This window comes from Aptenodytes patagonicus, chromosome 32 (assembly GCF_965638725.1).
Source record: "Aptenodytes patagonicus chromosome 32, bAptPat1.pri.cur, whole genome shotgun sequence".
Lineage (NCBI taxonomy): Eukaryota > Metazoa > Chordata > Aves > Sphenisciformes > Spheniscidae > Aptenodytes > Aptenodytes patagonicus.
In genome coordinates, this window is record NC_134980.1 from 182,369 (window position 1) to 201,598 (window position 19,230).

Consider the following 19,230-nt stretch of genomic DNA (forward strand, 5'->3'; position numbering starts at 1 on the left):
CGCCCTGAGCATCGCAGGGTACGGAGAGGTCATGCCTAGCCTCTGAAGAGGAGGAAAACATCAAAAAAACAAGCATACGGTTATAAAAGGGGGACAAACAGAAGCAGTAATCTGTCTCCCACCTGGTTTCTCCTTTGCCAATTGCTTGTCGAGCGCTAACATGGTCTTTTCCTCCTGTATAAACATGCGGTCGATCATCACCATCTCCGCAGAAGGACTGACTCTCTGCAGACGAGGAACAGAAAGGAGGAGGGAGAGGAGAGGGACGGGGAGGAAGAGCGGCTGCGGTTACACATCAGCACCTTAACACAGTCTATTGCTCGTCCACATTTTTCCCCGTCCCCGTTGATAAAGAGCAACGAAGGCTCAACGCAGAGCTGCCTTCTGCCGAATTCACGGCGAGATTAATACCAATCGCTTGCAAAGACCGGACCGAGCCGAGGGCAGGGAGAGGAAAGCTTTCCTAGCTCCGCAAAAATCCAGGGGCTGAGCCCCCACCGACTCCACCGCGGCAGGACAGAGCCCGTAGCCCACCGTGGGGGCCACGCCGCACAGACGACGCGGCGCTGAACCCGAACCGGGAAAGCCGCGCATCGACCCGAGCAGCCCGCGTTGGAGAAATAATCGTGTTTATAGCCCCACCAGGTCAGACTGGAGAAGGCAGGACGCGGGACTCACCCGAGACTCCTCTAAGAGCAGCAGGCGGTACTTGTTCAACATCGCTTGCGTGCGCTTCAGCAGCTGGGTAGACACCACTTCAAACTCCTCGTCCACTGCGAGGAAGAGGAGGATGGGGAGAAAAGAAAGTTTGTGTCACAAGGCAAACGCAGATACGGGGTCGGTGGCTCTTTATTATTAACTTTTTCAGCGGACTCACCTGGGAGTGAAAAACCCTGAAAAAAGGGGTTCAGTGCAATTTTTAATTGCTGTGATTGTTAAGAATCTGCTAAGGTCTGCTCTAATGCTTTCTCAAAACACGCAGAGACTGCGACCGACCTTTAATGCAGCTTTGAACTATTCCAGGTCGGAAACCCTAGAAAACTTCACACATATTGTCTCGGGAATTTATGTTTTTCTAGAGTGAAGGCATAGATCGTTTCTCTGTTTGTTTTTTTTTTCCCAGTATTAAAAACCCCACTTCTTTTTTTAAAGCTCAATCCACCATCCTCATGTTTTGGCAGCCCCGGAGGGCTGTGGGCCACCCCCCGGGAGGACTCACCCTTCCTGTAGTCTTGAGCAGAGGGCAGCATCCCCTGGTAGACGTGGTAGGGCAGGAGCCGCTGCAAGGCATCGTCGAAGGAGCGGAACGACGTCTTGTAGTCGGGATGCAGCACCGCGCCCTGGTGTTTGTGCAGCTGCTCCAGGAAACTGGAAGGAAGGAAAAGAGGGAAAACTGCTGGGGGCGGGGGGGGGGCGCGGGGTTCGACAGGCAGAATTCCCCGTTTCCAGTGTTAACGGCACCACGTGGAAGAAGGGCCGCGGAAACGCACTACGGTAACGAACGGAGCCGCAGCAGCAAGACGTTCCTCCCGGGTTTCAACTCATCGACCACCCCCCCGCCCCGATGCGCTCACCAGGCTTCCTTGCTGGGCTGTAGTGTCGGGGCTTTCTTCAGACCGAGCTTGCTGTCGTACTGGCGGGAGAAGAAAGGACACGGGTGAGAGGGGCCGCCGCCGCCACCACCGCGCCGGGTTTAACCCGTGCCGGCAGCTGGACTGAGCTTGTGCTAGGGGGAATTCATCCTCTTTTGAGGGAACTGAGATACAGGAGCGGAACTGCGGAGACCGGCAACTGCTCTGGGAGGAAAGAGAACGGACCGAATGGGTTTAGAATTAGGGGAAAGAGCAAAAGGAGAAAGGGCGGATGACCACGGATTTTAAGTATGGAGGAAGGCTTCTGCTCACTTTTGACAAAACAGCTTTCGGTGTATTTAGCGTATACTGATATTTATATGTGATATATCAATCGGTATATTTAGAGCTCCCACACGAACGGGATGCGCCAACGACCTGCGAATGAACCTCGTTTCTTTCACCGACAACGCCTGACAGTCACCGGTCCTCGCGAGGCGCGCCGCATCGTCCCGACAAGCTCGCTCCTCGGAAGAGCTCTCCGCAGACTCTTCCTTTCAAAACCCCCGCACGCGTCGGTGCAAGCTCACCAGCTGCTGGCTTTGCACGGGGACCGAGGGCACGAGCTGCGACAATCCTTTCCCAACGACCTGGATCTGCAAGGGACCTTTCCCCAGGTTCAGGCCTGAGACGGAACTGATGACGCCAGGCTTAGTCTGCGGAAGAAGCGAAATGAAATCGCTCTGTTTAGAATCCCGGAGCGATTTCACCAAATAACAACTGCCAAAACACACGGCGAGAAACTGCCTGCCAAGACAACGTTGGTCGTTGGTGAAAGAGCTCGCAGGCGGCTTCCCCGCTGCGCAGGTGTAAACGCCCAAGTCTAAGATGTATTTTTGCACAAAAATAGAATTGTTCTAATTTGTACTTCCAGAAATCTACGCCAGCGGTCCTGAAATCCCATTAAATCATCGGTGAGTAACGGGTTCTCTTAAAGAGGAGGAACAAAGCAGCCCCCCCTCCCCAAAAGTTTGATTAATATTGGTGGGAATGGTTAATTTTGTATCACCTTTAGAGGTTCAGAGCACTTTAAAAGCGGGGAAAAAAAAGTTTCTGGAAATTAATTCTTCCTTTTTGATAAAACGGAGGGGAATGCTGACAGATTTGTTTACTCTCAAGGTGGAAAACTTTGGAATACCATGGAAAACCATGAAAAATGCTTCCTCACCTGAACTGGCTGCTGTATGGCAAGAGGCGTTCCTGACTTCCCCTGGGCTGCAGCCCCTTTCCCAGCAGAAATCGGTGTGGAAACGCTGGAGAAGGTTTTACTCTCTGCAGGAACCGGGGCGGTAATACCTAGCAAACGTAAAACAGACAGGGGGTTTTGTGAAGTTGGAGCCTAGATAATAAATAACGTCGTCCTAGATTCCCCCAGCACGTTTCATCCCGAAGGACTGAGCTTTATCAAAAAAACCGAGTGCGAATGAGCAGCAGAGTTCGATCGCCCCGACCCTGGCTCCCCGCGCTGACAGGTTTCACCCCACTGCCCTCTCCTTGCACACGAAGCATCGCTTCAGCAGCTCGGCTCTCCCAAAACAAGGGCGGTGTGACACTCGCGTGCCACGACACTCGTGGTTTTGGGACGCCCTCCTGTGTTTTCCCCTGCCCGAGAGCTGGAGCCAGCGGCACGAACCTGCAGTGGAAGGCGGGAGGGCGGTGGGCGTGTGGCTGTGCGCGGGGGCTGGCGTCGTCGTCACCGCCACCGGCTGCCCCTGGCCGCTCACCAGGACGGAGGAGGATGGGCTGCTGAACTGGCTGAGCACGGGGGAAGCCTGGCTGGTGGGAGGCTGCTGCTTCGTTTGCAGGATGATCCCCTGGGGCACCTGCGCGAGATAAAAAAAACAACCCCAAACCCCCCCAGAAGTTGAAACCGTGCCCTAAACCCATTGCTTTTTAATCCGCGAGTACCGTCAATTCAGCACAAACGCAGGAGGAGGGAAGGGACCGTTTGCTGTGCTGGCCCCGTCTGCCCCCCCCACCCTCAGCGCTGGGAGACGGACGCGAGAGAAGCAAAACCCGCGCCTGCCGAGCTCCCCCCGCCCAGCTCCGCTGGTGCCCGGGCTCTAAACTGCAGGAACAGGCCCCGCACCCTCGAAAAAAGCAAATCGGGTCCTTATAAGGGGAGCTTGCTTTACGTTAATACGCAGTTAAATGAAACCAAGCTCAAGCATTGCCCTTTTCATTCCCTGTTCCTCTTCCTCCCCCCCCCCCAAGTGAATATAAAATAAATAACTGCAGTTTAATTTTAGAAGCCTGTTTTATTCGGGTACTTCACTGGGAAGTCCCTGACCCACCCCCCTCCATCAGCGAGGCACCGTTAACGAGGGCTGGGTTGGTCCCCGAGCGTCCCCCTGGGAATACCTGCTCCCCCCCCCCCCAAAAATCACAAACTCGGGCAGGATTCGACCCCTGCCCAGACAGGACAGGTCTCGGGGGATGTTTGTCACGGGAGAACGGGGCACGCTTTTATTTCTGTTGTGGCAAACGCCTCCTGCTCGTCTTATTTACAAACCAATACATAAACCGCACCCCGTGGAAGACGCCTCTCCTACAAGCGCTATACGTGAAGGTATGCAACGTGCACTCCTGCGACGACAGGCGGCAGAGCCAGACGTAACCCACGGCACAAACCCACTTGGCACCCCAACCCCCCCCCCCCCCAAAGAACGACGGGGCTGCGCCGAGGAAGCAGCACCCGGTTCAGCTCTACGGCAGAAGCCCCCGGGACCTGCCTGGGAGGAACCAGATGGGTTTTGCTTCCGATTTTGTCTTTAATCCCTCGGCTCCCCAACAGCGGGAGGCTCGCAGCCGCGCTTTGCCACGCTACCTCCCCTCCTGACCTACGCCCGGCGTGAGACCCTCGACGGTACTTATTTACCTGCTGGAACCTGTCCAGTATTTGCTTCTGCTGAGGAGCGGGGTTGGGGATGGCCGGGAGGGTTTGGAATTGGCTCGGGACCATCGGGAAGCTCCTCTGCTGCTCCGCGGTTAGGTGGAGAGCGTGGGTGGGAGTGGGAGGTTTGATCTGGCCCTGGGATGGGAACTGCAGCTGGAAGTGGGGGGAGTGGGCGTGCTGGACCTCCGCTGGCGCCGGGAGCTGGACCTGGAGCTGCGCCGGCGGCGGGGCGGCATCTGCCTGCGCTGGCGGTGGCTGGAAGGGCGGCTGGGGCTGGGAGGGTGGGCGCAGGGGGTGCTGCCCCCCCCCGAGGGGGGACGAGGCCAGCTGGTTCTGGATGACGTAGAGGCTGGGCATGGGCGCCTGGGGGGTGCAGGAGCGGGAGAGCGGCTCGGAGGGGGGCCGGGAGAGGGTCTGCGGCTGGGAGGGGGGGCGCGAGTGGGGCCGCGAGGGGGGCCGGGAGAGGGGCTGGGGCTGGGAGGGGGGCCGGGAGGGGTGGGGGGACTGCATTTGGGAGAGGTGGGCGGCCGGGAGCTGCGGGCTGTCCCCCAGGGGAGGATGAGGTAGCGAAGGGGACGGGGAGGCTCCAGGGAGCTTCTGCTGCCCTGCAGGTAACTGAAACAGAGAAGGAAAGAGGAAGAAGTTAGTCGAAGCTCAGGAAGGAGTTTTGCCCTCGAAGATGCCCATGGGTTTCTCGGCTCCGTCAAGCACGACGGTGAACCGTGCAGGCAGCGCAAGCCGCTCTGAAAGCGGCTTCGCGAATCGCTCGTAGAGCATCTCTGCCTCCTGCGGTAACGAAGCCCCGGGAAAACGAGCTCCTGCTCTCAGCCGGTCTGCCCTAGCACCCGCCCTAAGCCCCCTGGGTAATGCTGCTGGGGCAGCCCCCGTCCCCCCCCGGGGATGTTGGGGGCCACGGCGCCGCCGGAGCTGCCCAGCCCTGAGTGTGGCCCAGTGTCGCTTTTAAGAGCATTTTTAGGGTCGGGATAAGGTAAAGCTGCGGGAGGGCATCTACCCCGGCTTCGCTTGGGCTTCCAAAAGCAGCTCCACGCCACGGCCACGTCGGCCGAGGCAGGGACCCCCGGGCCGGGATGGCCAGCCCGTCCAGCCTCCCTGTGAGACCAAGGAAGAAGCGTTTTCTAGTTTTCTCCCCCCAAAACACCCTTACCACTGTGCCCCCAGGACTGGCTGGAGCGATGCTTGGACATATCCTGCCCTCCTCTCCCGCCGCAGCCGATGCAAATCTGAGGCTGCTGCTCCCCCGGGGAAGGGGGTCCACGGCCATCGGCTCCCCAGAGCGCTGCCGGAGCAGCTAACGCTGGCCGGGGTTTAACGAGGATGGCCCTAACGGCCCTCGCTCCTGTGAGCGCCCGCTCAGCATCCCACTTTTTAAATTTCTGGGGAGAGATTCACCCCGGGAGCCGCGCTCTCACTGTGCCTCAAAATATCCCTCTGATTAATAGCAATTATAGTACTTCGTAACTACCAACTGCTACGGAAATATAAAGAACTGGGGGGGAAAAAAAGTAACGAAGCCCCTGGCAGGGACAAAAATGTACCAGACAGCGGCTTGTGAGCGTGAAGGGAGAGGAGAAGAAAAAGCAACGCAGGGCGGCAGCAGCTTTCAGGGTTAGTGAGGACCTGCAGGCAAGCGAGCGGGAGCAGCCGGAGCTCGGAGGGGAGATGGACGGACAGAGGGACGGACGGCAGGGTGGCTGGCAGGGGGAGGAGAGCTGCAGCCCGGCCGCGGGGGAGCTGGGTGGCATCCCCACCTCCGGGCGGAGGGGGGACTCCCGCAGCCCCCCGACTTCAGCCGCAGCTCACCCGTCCTGCACGCCCAGGGCTGCGAGTTGTGGTTTTGGGGCGCAGGGGCTGAAAACCCCCAAACGGCCGGACTGGCAGCGGCAGCAGCTCGCCTTCGCCAAGAGATAAATTACTGGAGTCCACTTAATTCTGGGCACCGAGCTGCCGGCTGCAGGAGGGAGCATCCTGCCATGCACGGAGCACACCTGGCTGCTTCACTTCGAAAGCAAAACCGCGGCCGTTTCGTTGGCTACGCGCAGATCCAGCGGAGAAAACCGGACCGGAGGAAGAGCTCGGAAGCTTTAAAAGATGAGCAGGGCAAAAATAAATGCCGGGAGACGTCTGACGTCACCCGAACCCTCTGCTGTAGCACGCGCAATGCACTCCAGCGCACGGTTTTCCGCTGCCGGAGCAGTTTTCCATACGGCAGCATGCTCTGCGCATGGGCGATGCGCCCAGGGCCGTTCCCATCTTTGGGAAGCGGTTCTACCGGCAGCACCGTCTCCCATCTTTGCAAGCATCCGCCATCCTGGGGCGGTTCAGCTCTGCTGGCGGTTTGGGGAACGCCTCCACGGCAGGACTCGGGGTCACCACAAGCTGCCACGTGCAGCTTGAGCGGCACCGAACGCTCAGGGATGGACCCTGCGGCCAGGGGAGAAGCACCCCCGTGGCCAGCTCTCCCCCACGGCGGTTCTCATGCCAGGCGATGGTGCTCGGGGGTCCCCGCTCCTGCCGAGAGAGGGGGAAAGCGGGGAAGGAGGCGGGGGCTCTCCGGGGGACGGATCAGACAGATCAGACTGGGCTCTGGGATTCGGTCCCTCGGGCTCAACCGCTGCCAGGCTCTGGTGCTGGGCCAGCTGCCAGCAGGCGGGCAGGCAGGGAGCCGCGCCGGCACTGCCGCTGACTACCACCGAGGCCGGGACGCTGGTGGCGGTACCCGGGGCGGTGGCTATGATGGGCAGAGGCATTGGCAGGTGTGGTGGTGCCGCCGCCGAGGGATTCAGTGCCCTCTCCTGCCGCGCTGGGTAAAACTCCAGCTGCCGCCGGCTCCCGTCCAACACGTTTAGCAGCGACCACGTTTACGGGTCCTCCTCCTTCGCCTGCCTCTCGCCGCATCCATCCCCGCGCTCCTCCCGGCACCGCTACACCTACTTCATCGGCAATGCCGCAAGGCGGCTGCCGAAGAGAAAACCGTGGCTGCTCTCGCCCCGGATGCGGGCACCGCGTCTTCCAGGGCTCATGGTTGGCAGGAGAAGCGGGATGGTGCCGGTACGGCCGGCCAGGGAAACAGCTCTCTCTGGAGGTGGGAGAGGGACTTTGCAGGGGAAGGCAGTGGGACCCGTCGCATCTGACCACAGTCCGGTGACGCAACCGCAGCAATATTTAGTGCCATCGCAGATTTAGGTACGTCCCGGCAAAAAGCCTACCGTGAAACGCAGAACCCCCGCACCGTTACGGCTAAGCATTAACGCTCTACCTGGCACCTTGACCTGCATTAAACGGCAAATAGAGACAAAAGCTGGTGGAGCCGGGGCGCGCCGCGCGCGCCAAGCCCTGCACATCGGCTTCTCCCGATGGCGGGAAGGGTTTTCTGTACTGCCGAATCTCGGGGCGGGGGCCGTGAGTTTCTTAAACCCCCGGTGACGGCTCGAACTGTAACCCTTTAGTCACAGGCGGACGCCTGGTTTTAATTATGCTGACATACCGGGAGGTGACCGTCAACATCAAGCCCAAATACCCAAAGACGTATCCGTGCCACTAGTTACGCCAAAAAAAGTTCAAATGAGAATTTTAAAGCTTCCCACTATTGAAATAAATAATAATAATAATAATAATAATAATAATAATAATAATAATAATAATAGAGAGCGCTCGCTCGCTCTCTTCCCATTTCTTTCTCTGATAATTCAGGGACTTTGGTAGGTTATGGACCAGCACCCACCTTTATGAATTTAAGAACAAAGAAAACCCACAACGGTTCAAATCTGGTGTCTAAAACGTCACCAAACCCTTTACCAACATAGGTAAGACCAGATGAGATGTCCGCAGCCCTCACTGGACCGACCTCGACCTCCTCGCGCTGGTAGACGGGTAGGTCGCACCCAACACATCTGCAGCGGGGACTCTTGCAACGAGACGCTGCGCGTTGCTGCCCACCTGGCTGCTGTCGTTCCTTCTAGAGCCGCCCAATTATTTTTAAAGGTCTGACTCGAGCTAACGAAGGTAGAAAACCCTGAGTGGGAAAGCAGGACTGACGCCGCGGGCTGAGCTCAACCCTGAGCCGCAGACGGAGCACGGGGACGAGGCGGACGCCGGGTCCACGCCGACCCCTCCGTGCGGCGGCAGTGGCTTTGGTGACCGGGACGGGCCCGTCACCAGCTCCTCCTTCCAAAAGCAAGGTGGTGGCACTCGACTACATGCAGAGCGGCCCTGAGCCCCGCTCACTGCTTCCAGCAACTTTTTAAACACCTACTGAGGAAGGGACTTGCCCTACGGTGGGAAGACAACACGCAGAGAATTAAGACTACGCAGGAGCACTTCTAGCACGTACGGCGTGTAAAGCAAGCCCGAAAGTGGGCCTCTCCAGAGCCCTCCGCGCTTGGTGTCAGTCTCCGAACACCCAGCGGGCTGCAAACACCGCGGCCACCGCCCAGAGGGGCTCTACTTGCCTGCTGTAGGAACATCTGCATGGAGTCCTGGTTGATGACGGCTCCGGCGGCTGCCTGCCCCAGGATGATCTTCTCCGGGCTGGAGGCCAAGCTGGGGCTGGGCTGGGAAGTCACGGGCTGCTGGGCGGGCGGTGGAGGCGGCGGTGGCGGCGGCACGTTGAGCTGGAGCGGAGCGGGTGGCTGGGAGGCGGTTTGGACGGTGAGGATGGAGGACTGGTCGGCGCTGGGAAGCAGGCTGGCACCCGAGGCGGGCTGCGGCTGGACGAGGCCGGGGCTTTGGCTGCTGGTGGTGGCGGAGGCTTGGATGCTCACCGCCTGGCCGAGGTTCTCGGTGGCGTTGAGCATGGCCACCTGGTTGGGCAGCGTCACCCCCTGGATCACCGTCTGCCCCGTCTGGCCCAGCGAGGCGGCCACGGAGGGTTGGCTCTGCGTGGTCAAACTGCCCGCCAGCGAAACGGGCATCTGGAAGAGAGCCGGCTGACCCACCTGGCCGGGCTGGAGCTGGATGGGAGCCGAGAGTATGTGAGCGGTGCCGTGGGCGTTCTGCGAGGTGAGCACCTGGCCCAGGTTCAGCTGGCTGGCGATGTTCTGGTTGGTGAGGATCTGGGCCGGCAAGGCCTGGTTGGTTATCAGCTGTCCGCCCGGCCCTTGGCTAGTTATGATATGGGCTTGCCCGCCGGGGTGGGAGGTGGTCAGGATCTGCCCTCCCATGTTGGCCTGCAGGGCCGAGAGCTGCTGGGGTATCTGCACGGCGGAGGCGCCCGCCAGCTGCCCGGGGAGGAGGAACTGGTTCTGGCCCTGCAGCATGGCCTGCGGGACGTGCTGGGCGGGGATGACGATGCTGCTGCCCTGGTTCAGCAAGTGGACGCTCATGGGCTTGCTGAGGGCTTGCTGCTGCGGCGGCGGCTGCTTGAAGACGTTGGCTGGAAGCCCTTGGGGGAAGCCCGACAGCACCACGTTCTGCCCGGGTTTGCTGGCCATGAAGGTCAGGTTCTGCTGGGCCTTCTGCTGCTGCAGGGTGGCTTCGTTCTGGATGGTCAGGGTGGTGTTGTTGGAACCGAAGGGCTTGGGGGTGATCTGGTACAGCTTCTGCTGGAGGACCCCAGCGGGTTTGGGCTGAATCGGGGTGGGCGTCCTGTGAATGATGACGTTTTGGGCCTGCACCAAGGGGCTGCTCAAGTTCGAGGTGACGGTGAGCGGCTGGGAGCCTTGGGTCCCGGACACGCTCCCGAACATGGAGTTCCCGTTCAGCGTCGTGGTGGCCACCGTCGGCAGGTTCTTCTGGATGACGAGACCGGCGCTTTGCGGAGAGACCCCTGTCGAGGCGAGGGTGACCTGCTGCTGCTCGGGTGCCGTCTGGGTGATGTAGCTGCCGACGGGCATGGTGGCCACTTGGGAGGGCTGAACCTGCTTGGCGATGATCTGCTGCGCCGACTGGTTGATGGCCATCACTTGCTGCCCGACCACCTGAATCGGCCCGATTCCCAGCGTCCCACTGGGGCTGCCGTTGGGCAAGCCCTGGAGATTGGAGATGGGCTGGATGGTGACGTTCCCCAAGCCGACTTGCTGGAGGAAAGGCTGAACGCTGATGGCCTTGTTGACGACATCCGCTCCCACCGACTGCTGCACCAGGGCTTGGTGCGTCAGGACGGCGGGTTGCTGCAGCCCGATCAGGTCGGCCCCACTGGAGAAGATCTGCGGGGTGCCGTCGGAGGCCGTCTGCACCACCGGCTGAAGGGTGGGAAGCTGGAAGGAGCCCAGGTCCAGCTCGGCCTCCGCCTCCAGTGTCTGCTCGGTGATGTTCGCCTCTTGCAGGCTCTGCTGGAGGATGTCGCAGGGCTGGTCCGAGTTCTGCAGGTTCGCCCCGCTGCTGGACGGTGACCCCAGGATGTCATCTTCTAAAAAGTCAAGGTCCACGCTGGTCGTGGGCTGACTCTGCTCGGTGCTCAGATGGTTGCCGGAGGACTCTTGTACGTGCAGCTGGGAGATTGCGGGTCAGAGGGGAGAAGAAAGAAGAAGGCATTGAGCTCAAGCATGGGGAAGAGGGCTTCAAATCAACTGCTCAACAGCTTTCGTGAGCCACCTCAGAGAGGAGTGGGTGAACAGTGCCCTCACGCAGTCTGCACCTCGATTTGCTAAGCGTGGAAAGCATTTTGGCATCCCTGGGAGAGCCTAAATTAATGCGCGGCACCGTCTGAGAGCAGGCGAGGCGGACATCAAATGACTTGCTTTAAGTGAGGGAGGGGGCCGATGGCAGAGCCGGTTAACGGCATCCCAAGGACCGTTTAAGCTTCACGTTTTCACGCGTTAAGCCATTTCAATGCCACCAAAGATGAGAGTTCTGAATACATTCCTTGCCTTTCTCACTCTTAAAGATTAAGCTGTGGTTGGGATCGGAAGCGGAAATTTCGTATTCTGGAAACAAGCCTAAAAACTCACCGAAAACCCAGCCCGTTTCTTGCAAGAGGCGTTCAAGCAGCAGCCGAGTTAACTCAGACACGTGCTGCAGCGCGTCGCTATAGGCGGCCCTCCCACAGCGAGGGCGTAGGAAGGGTGTCCCCGGGCTAGCACCCCGCACGCAGCAAAGGCCGCGCTGAGAAGAACCACGAAAATAACGGAAAAGCAACATGCAGCCTAACCTCGGACCCCACCAGCTCTGTGCCGTCGAGTTTTGTGAAACACAGATCTAACCAGGAAGTTAAAAAATAAAACAAAACAAAAAAAAAAATCAAAGTAGAAGTAAACCACAACTGCTAGGTAAATTTGTTGGTTATAAAACATCGGCAGCTTTACCCAAAGTCTTCGTAAAAAATAAAGCGCAATGGAGAAAAAAAGAAAAAAAAAAAATTCCAAGGCTCTTATTACAATGTAACTGGAAATAAAGGGGGGGGGGGGGAAAAATCATGCTTGAGTGTTATTCATGCAGAGTAACCCATGCTCTTGGGGGAAAAGAAAAAAAAAAAGAAAAAAGAAAAAAAAAAAAAAGGATTTTTAGAATGTACTTCCACGTATTTCACCTTTGCTGTGGCAGCGGTCTGCGAGGAAAGGGAGCGCTCCAGTCCAAGGGGGAGCTGAGAGGGATTTTTCTTCTCACAAACTTTTTAAAGCATTCTTTACCCACATTATCTCTCCTGCCTTTGAGGTGTGAGAGCACGGTTACACCTTTCTCCTTCTTCACCTGATTTTCTATCCTCAAAGCTTTTCCCTGGTTGAAAGCAGACTTTGTATCTGCACGTGAAATCAGCTTTTCTCCCCCGCTGTATGGGGAACCTGTTGGAGCTATTTCTCTATAAATCTTGGGGAATAATCCCTGCGTCCTGCCTCTTTTGCTAGACCTGGGAAACAGATGAAAAACAAGCCTGCGAAACAAAAAAAAAAAAAAAAAAAAAAGAAAAAAAAAGGGGGGGGGGGAAGGAAAGGTTTCTAAGCTGACATTCCCCAAGTATAAATTAAAAAAATACATACCCCAGCACCTTCAAAAAAGGCACTGGCTGCATCTCCTGTGTTGTCCAGGAGATCATCACTGTCAATCTGTAATTAAAAAGATTTTATTTACTTTCTTTAGATATAGTACGGAAAAAAAAAAACATGGAAAAAAAATGAGTGCAGTTGCTGACGGGCAGCCCCTGGGAAGCGCTGAGCTCTCACCCGGGGGCAGCGGTGGGGCAGCGTCCCTCCCCGCCCCTGTCTCCTGCCGGCAGGCACCCCATTTCGGCTCAAAGTGCCCCAAAACCCCGGCTGGCTGCTCCACACGGGCAGCGGCGGGAGCTGCCGGTCCGAGAGCTGCCCGGTGCGCTTGGCTGGGGTCCTAAAAAGTCCTGAAAACTAAAAGGATCCTGAACTTGGGGGTTTCTTTCTTTAGAAAAACTCATTGTTTATTTAAAAAAAAAAAAAAAAAAAAGGAAGTTTGTGTTAAAGTTTTTGGTGAATAGAAACAAGTCGTCGCTCACCTTTTCGGATCCATGTAAAAAATCGTTCAAGGCCTGAGGATCGCTGCAAAACAACACACGAAACCGTTTAGGGATGCAACACGTGACCCGCTTTGAGTCGGGAGTGAAACGCGTGTTTCTAATTAATGCATTAACAGAACTTTGAACGCTCTTAAGTGCAATAACCAACGATGTACACGGGTTTATACTTCAGTGGCTACACTTTGTTACGGATATAAATTAACGTATAGGTGCTCAGAGAAGGTCAGTCTTCTCCTGGGTCACTAACACTGCCTTACTCCCCTTCCCCTGTTAATTCTGCAAAGCCCCAATTACCAACAGTTTCATAACCACAATAAACCCCTTTGGAAAACTCGCCCGCCTTGGCTGCTGACAGGCAGTTTGTCAAAAAATCGTTTGGGCGACCTGCTAACGAGCATCCCCAGCCCGGTGCCGCCGATGGCAAGCAAGGGTTGGAGTGCAGCGCATGGATCCCTAGAAGTCGTAGTCGCTGGCAAAATACCAGAGGGATGGGATTTATTCACATTGCAAGTGGGCCAAGTGAAACGCGGGATGCACAGTCTGTTCTTTCCTCGCGTGAAGTCGTGTAAAACCTCCTCCGGCGCAGCCCTGGAGAAGCCCAGAGCCCTCCGAGCTTCACAGGAGGAAACAAAAACGTGAATCAGGAGGGGTTTCTGAGTTTGGGAAGTTTGCAGACCCTTTGGAGCACACCTTGGATGATTTTTGGCTCCGGGAGACCCAGCCCGGCACTGGAGAAGCCGTGGTGACTGATGGGGACGCTCCTACAGACCGAGGGTGGCAGAAACCCCTTCCCACCCCTACGCCTTCCTCAAAACAGCACGAGAGACGACGAACCGCCGCGGCGTCCAGCTCACGGCGCGGTGCTACTTACCAAATTACATCTAGCAGGCACCGGCCGTCTTCATCATCCATGTCAACTGCAAAGAGCGGAGAGAGACCACGTTACCATCAGGAGAGCAGAGAGGTTGGGAGCTGCTCCTCGCTCCCTCCAGCCCAAACACCGTGCTTTGCTTTTCCTCCCCATCCCCAGTGACGGTGATGGTGATGCCCTGCTGCTATCTGATGGTGGGGGGACAGGGGACTGGACCAGAGGTCCCCCTGCAGCCACGGGGACCGACTGAGTCCAGAGGAGGATCAACCCAGATGGACGGGAGCACCGAGTGGTGCCATCAGCCCGAAAACCACCGCCCCCTCCAATATCATTCTCTGCTGGAGAAGCTGATGGTGGCAAAGCCACCCATCTCCACCATCGTTCCTCGAGCAGCGGTTATGGGTGAGACAACCGGGAAGCCAAAAGCGTGGTCAGCCGAGCCCCGTAACCGGCAGCCGAGGGACCCACTCATCCCTCCACGGCTCCCCGTCCCTCCATCGTGGTTGCTCGTCCCTCCACTGGATGGATTTCACTGGCAGTTCTCCCAACCGGGGGTTAGGTTTCACTCTGAAACCCAAACCCGCTGGTTTTCGCCTTGTTTTCAGCCCGCCGAGGGGGACCAGTGACCCCGGCCGGCTGCGCCCGGTGTAGGACGCGTCCCAGACCCTCAGCACCGGGAGGTGGTGCGAGCCAGATCCCGGCACCCCCAGGCACGGCTTGGCGAAACTCCTATTTAAAAATCACACATTTATGCATTTTTATCCCTAAACATTCACCGTGGCCAAACGTATTGGGAGGCGTTTTGCTTCAGAAGGTGGAATTGAGGATTTTCCGCCAATAACCTGAGATCTGGCACCAGGCCACCTCCTTGCAAACCCGTTTTTAATGACCTGGAAAAGGGTGGGGGTTTGGGTTTGGTTGGTATTTTTTTTTGGTGTTTCCCCTCTTTTCCTCAGATCTGCTCCACAGCTGTGGTCTGGGCAGGGTTTGGAGGCGCAGTGGTATGAAACTCAGCTAGTAACAGTCAAGAAGGAGGGGGGGGGGGGAAGTCAGAAAAAGAAAAAAAAAATGGGGAAACTCACTGCAGGAGAAAGACACCTTTAATGGGCTGAAGTTCACGGTTTTGAACAATCTGACTTCAGTCGGTGTCTGTCGGCTGTAATTATTTTCAGGACCAGCAAATGAATAATCTAAATACGCCAGTGAAAGCTCCGGGACCGCTCGACTAACTACTCCGGAGAAGACCATAACCTGAAGAGCACGCGCCGCTCCACACAGAGAATAGAATGAGACCATGTATTTTAATTCTTCCACTGTTTCAGGCGTTCTGCTGAGTATTTAGGACTAACGAAGCAACTACGCAAACGCAGAACGGAGATTTTCTCCGAGTTCCAGCTGAAATCTTCCCCTACCCGGCGGGCGCATGCAACGTCGCGTCTCCCCGAGGGAGCAGAGCATCGCCTGCCAGGCTCGGGACGCACGCCGGCACTTCTAACCACGCACCGGGCAAACCGCCGGTAATTCCTAAGGCCGAGAAAGCCTGGCTCAGCGCCGCAGAAATCACCCCCAAAAATGATGGTATTTATGAAGTTCTGCCCCCATCTTTGGCTTCCTGCTACAGCCCTCGTGTAAGGGAGCCTCGGGAGGCTTTATGAATTACGAAATGCTTTGCCGCTACCTGGATTTCTGCCTTGTCACTCGGCGATATTGGTTACAGACGGCTCACCGGGTTGGGAGGAGGAAATTAAAACCGCTTTTTAAAGCAATGATGTACGGCAGCCGTGCCGGGCGCACCTGCACGAAGAGCGGGGTCCTGACCCCGAGCGCACTCGACGGGCGCGCAGGAATTACACTCAGGCGGAGCAAGGGCACGATGCTATTAAATTAGACCAGGAATATTCTACGTTATTTTTCACAGTTATGAAGCAGCGCGGTGCTGAGGCAGGTCAGGTCCGTTATCGCTAATTAACGGCCAGGAAGGAGAACTGGGGCCTGAATCTTAAAAATAATAATTTAAAAAAGCTGTATTCAAAACTGGACGAAACCCCCAGCGGTCTGAATTCTCACCGCTAATATAAATATATGATATTGCTGAAATACATGCAGTAAACCCGCTTACTTTTACCCCTACGCGTCAGGCAAAGGGCGCTGCAGAGGAGCTGACGGCGAGCATCACCCCGGCCGTATTTGAGGGCGACGCTCGGTTGCTAGAGGGAAGGAACAAGCGCGATGTCACGAACCGCGAGCGGCATCATCACCGCAGGGCAGGGGAAGGCGCTGCAGGGAAGTTATGATGTCAGCTGATAAAGTGCGTTTGAAGTAAACAAAACAAGGAAAGAGAAATAACAGATTTGCCAAAGGATTTGTTTCACTGCTGGATTTGACGCAGCTTCCCTGTTGTTGGGGTAGAACAAAACCAAAATAGGCGGGTAACACCAAACGGGTGATTCACCGGTGACCCGAGAGGGCCCATTTTTGCCCCTTTTTAAACCACAAAATAACATCCCTGGGTCGGTTTCCCTCGAAATACCAACTCCCTCAGCCTCCAGCAGCTTTACTGCTCCCTACCCGGGTGAGAGCGGGGAGGACGTCGTCCTCTGTCAGCCTCCAGCAAGGGTTCGTGCGCTTGGTGTGCACGAGCTTTCGTTTATTTCTACCTCCAAAAATACACTCACCTATATCGCAAGGATTTAAGACTCTTTTGAGATGGGAAGCAGAGGGAAAGCGTTCTTAACGTCGCGGGTGCGACACGAGATGACGTGGTCTTCCCCCTTTTAAAACAGGAAGCAGAGGTACGAGATCACCGGGGAACAGGAGCGTTTCACGTGCATTAATGTAACTCCACGCCCGGGAAATCATATTTGAGGCTCTTCAACGGGGCCGGGGGCGGGGGGGGAAATGGGTGTCCTCGACATCCTGACCACTAGTTTGAATTATTCTTTAAGCGGGAAGTTAGGTACGACACCGACATGTACTGCCGGTGGAAGGGCGGGCTCTTGACCTGCCCCGCACCTCAGTCGTGCAATACTCGAGCTGCGAACCGAAGCTGAAGCAACCATCCTTTAGCGAGAGCTCTGCCCCTCAGACGGAGCACGGCAATTTGAAGCGCAAAACGCAAGAGGCCGGCGAGCGTTCCAGTCAATCCCGTTTGCTACGCACGCACAGCAAGCGTTTCGTAATTGTATTTGTGAAGAGCCAGGTTTTACACCTTTAAGATGTAAAAAAACCCCCTGTCGTTACTTTGCTTCAGAAGAGCTGGATGAAACCGCTTTTATTATAAAAACGCACATTTTCTTGGTTCCCCGCCCCCCCCCACTTCTAAAATTTATTTTTCTGTCATTTTTGCTGTATTCCACTTAAGAAACGAATGGCTTCGCCAACACACACAACGCCACTTTCCCTGGCAGCGACCAGCCCACACGCTCCGCAGCTGCAGAGGACTTTTAAGTCTTCAGAACACTTTCAAGCTTTAATCCTTGCACCGTCCTGCGAGGAACGTGGCACAGCTGAAAACCCGCAAGCTGAGAGAAGTTGGGGAACCTAAGATACTTTAAAAAAACGTCAGCATAAGCACTTACTAACATCATTTCACATCCAAGTCACGCTCATAACACTACTGTCAAGGCAGAAAGTCGATTTCTACAACAGAGAGCACTGTCCACCACGGATATATTTAGAGTATTTGGTAGTAGGACGAAGAGACAATGTGATTCAGGCAAAGGGGTCACGAGGTAAGAACTCCGAAGCCCTGGATCTATTGCCACTACTGACCTTGCCCGCCACTTCACGTTCATGCGCTTTCGGTCCTTTCCTCCTCTGTAAAACCAAAATCACGACCGCAGCACTTCGGAAACGCGTGGGGATCTGCGGGTGAACGTCCTTAAACAAACTGTCTTAAGTCAGCTCGTTTCTTTAGCACCATGCGTACCTGTACATCTGAAATACTAGGGTGCCGTTTAATTAATCTGAAAAGCGCAATAGTACTTTCAGAGACGCGCTCCTCTTTCAAACCCGGGGAGCCGCCAGCCTGACAGGGCGTTTCAAGCAAGCCCCGCCGCGATCCTCTTCCCCCAAAGTTATTTTAAGCATTTGATCCCATCCTGACACCACAATCAAACGTTTCTGGTGTCACCCCTGGAAGATTTAGGGTATTACACGCGCGTACGTGGTTACAACTGTGCTTACTCACACTTTGTAAATGGTTTAAAAAAAGGGAGCTGGTGAAACACGTGGCGCTTTCACTAAAGCCGACAAGTCACCTCCGGTGAAGCATTTTTCTTTCCATTTGCAAGAGCCTAGTAAAGCCCGGTGAAACGACGGGGAAAAAACTGCCTTCGGTGTTACCATCCCACGTTCATTTTAATCTTCGACATTAAAAATTACATCATCCCAGAAATGAACCAAACACATGGGGTGGGGGGGGGTGGGGGAAGGCAGCCAGAAATCGCTGCTCTTCGCAGTACGGTGCCGGCCAAGAAGTGAAATAACCCTTTGAAAAACACGGCAAAAAGCAACAAGGAAACTTTCTAACGCAGGAAGATGTTTTACAGCCCCATTTTGCTTTCACGCTGGATGGCGTTTTTCCCCATTTTGTTGACGAGAACGCAGAGGAACATATTTTTGGCAAAAGCTGTGTTTAAGTGTTTCAGTAACAGCTGTGCTCTGCGTGCCGAACCGACGGCAACAACATCAGACGCTGCAACGTCTTCTGCGGATCCTCGCTCCGCTCTGCTCAGGGGATGCTTCGTGCCAACAGTAGCTCTGACTTGATTTTATTATACGATAACACTCGATGTCAGCCTATTTTTAGATCTCGCACGCACGCCACACACTCGCGAAAGCTGGGAATGGTAGCGCGATGGAAGGAAAAGCCTTTCGCCAGCATAAATGGAACGGGAAGGAAAACACCGAACTTTGCATCCTGGTAAGCTCTTGAAAAGGAGACAGAAAAGACACTTTGAAGGGATTACAAGCAGTTTGCCTTCTCCCACAGCAGAGGCAAGCTGCATCCCTAATTCCCAGATTATCCCGGTGAGGTCCCGTCGGGAAAAGTAACCCCCCCGTCAAATCCAGGAAGGATGACGGCACAGACCGAGCAGGACCTGTGGAGCAAGGTCACCAGAAAAAGGGAACAGGGTTCAGTGTTTCCAGCCCGCTGTCTGCAAACAGGAAAGAAAAGAACCTTTGCTGTCTCTAAAGCGCAATTTCCTCCTCGCTCGTGCCCAGACTTTCGGTGTTTGGTGGCAAGAACTGCCGGGCCTCGCCTTGCAGCCCTGGGGTCACTTCCCTCTCCCCGGAGGAGACGGCAGAGCCGGGTTTCGCTTTCGGTCTGACGAGCCTCGTCCTGACCGTGCCCGCGAGTCTCCCACCTGCCAGAGGACGAGCCGGGACG

At 56.0% G+C, this 19,230-nt stretch overlaps 1 protein-coding gene across 1 annotated transcript in view; it reads right to left on the reverse strand.

Moving 5' to 3' along the window:
• BICRA (BRD4 interacting chromatin remodeling complex associated protein) overlaps positions 1 to 19,230 on the reverse strand; it is a 36,674-nt gene that overhangs the window by 2,099 nt on the left and 15,345 nt on the right. Inside the window, exons 2-13 of the mRNA XM_076360919.1 lie at positions 13,839 to 13,884; positions 12,947 to 12,989; positions 12,462 to 12,527; positions 8,997 to 10,976; positions 4,510 to 5,142; positions 3,265 to 3,454; positions 2,800 to 2,927; positions 2,162 to 2,287; positions 1,575 to 1,633; positions 1,220 to 1,368; positions 679 to 773; positions 123 to 225 (exon numbers count right to left, since the gene is read on the reverse strand). Of these exons, the coding sequence (XP_076217034.1) occupies positions 123 to 225; positions 679 to 773; positions 1,220 to 1,368; positions 1,575 to 1,633; positions 2,162 to 2,287; positions 2,800 to 2,927; positions 3,265 to 3,454; positions 4,510 to 5,142; positions 8,997 to 10,976; positions 12,462 to 12,527; positions 12,947 to 12,989; positions 13,839 to 13,879 (3,613 nt within the window). The 5' untranslated portion in view covers positions 13,880 to 13,884. The remainder of the gene's footprint in view (positions 1 to 122; positions 226 to 678; positions 774 to 1,219; positions 1,369 to 1,574; positions 1,634 to 2,161; positions 2,288 to 2,799; positions 2,928 to 3,264; positions 3,455 to 4,509; positions 5,143 to 8,996; positions 10,977 to 12,461; positions 12,528 to 12,946; positions 12,990 to 13,838; positions 13,885 to 19,230) is intronic.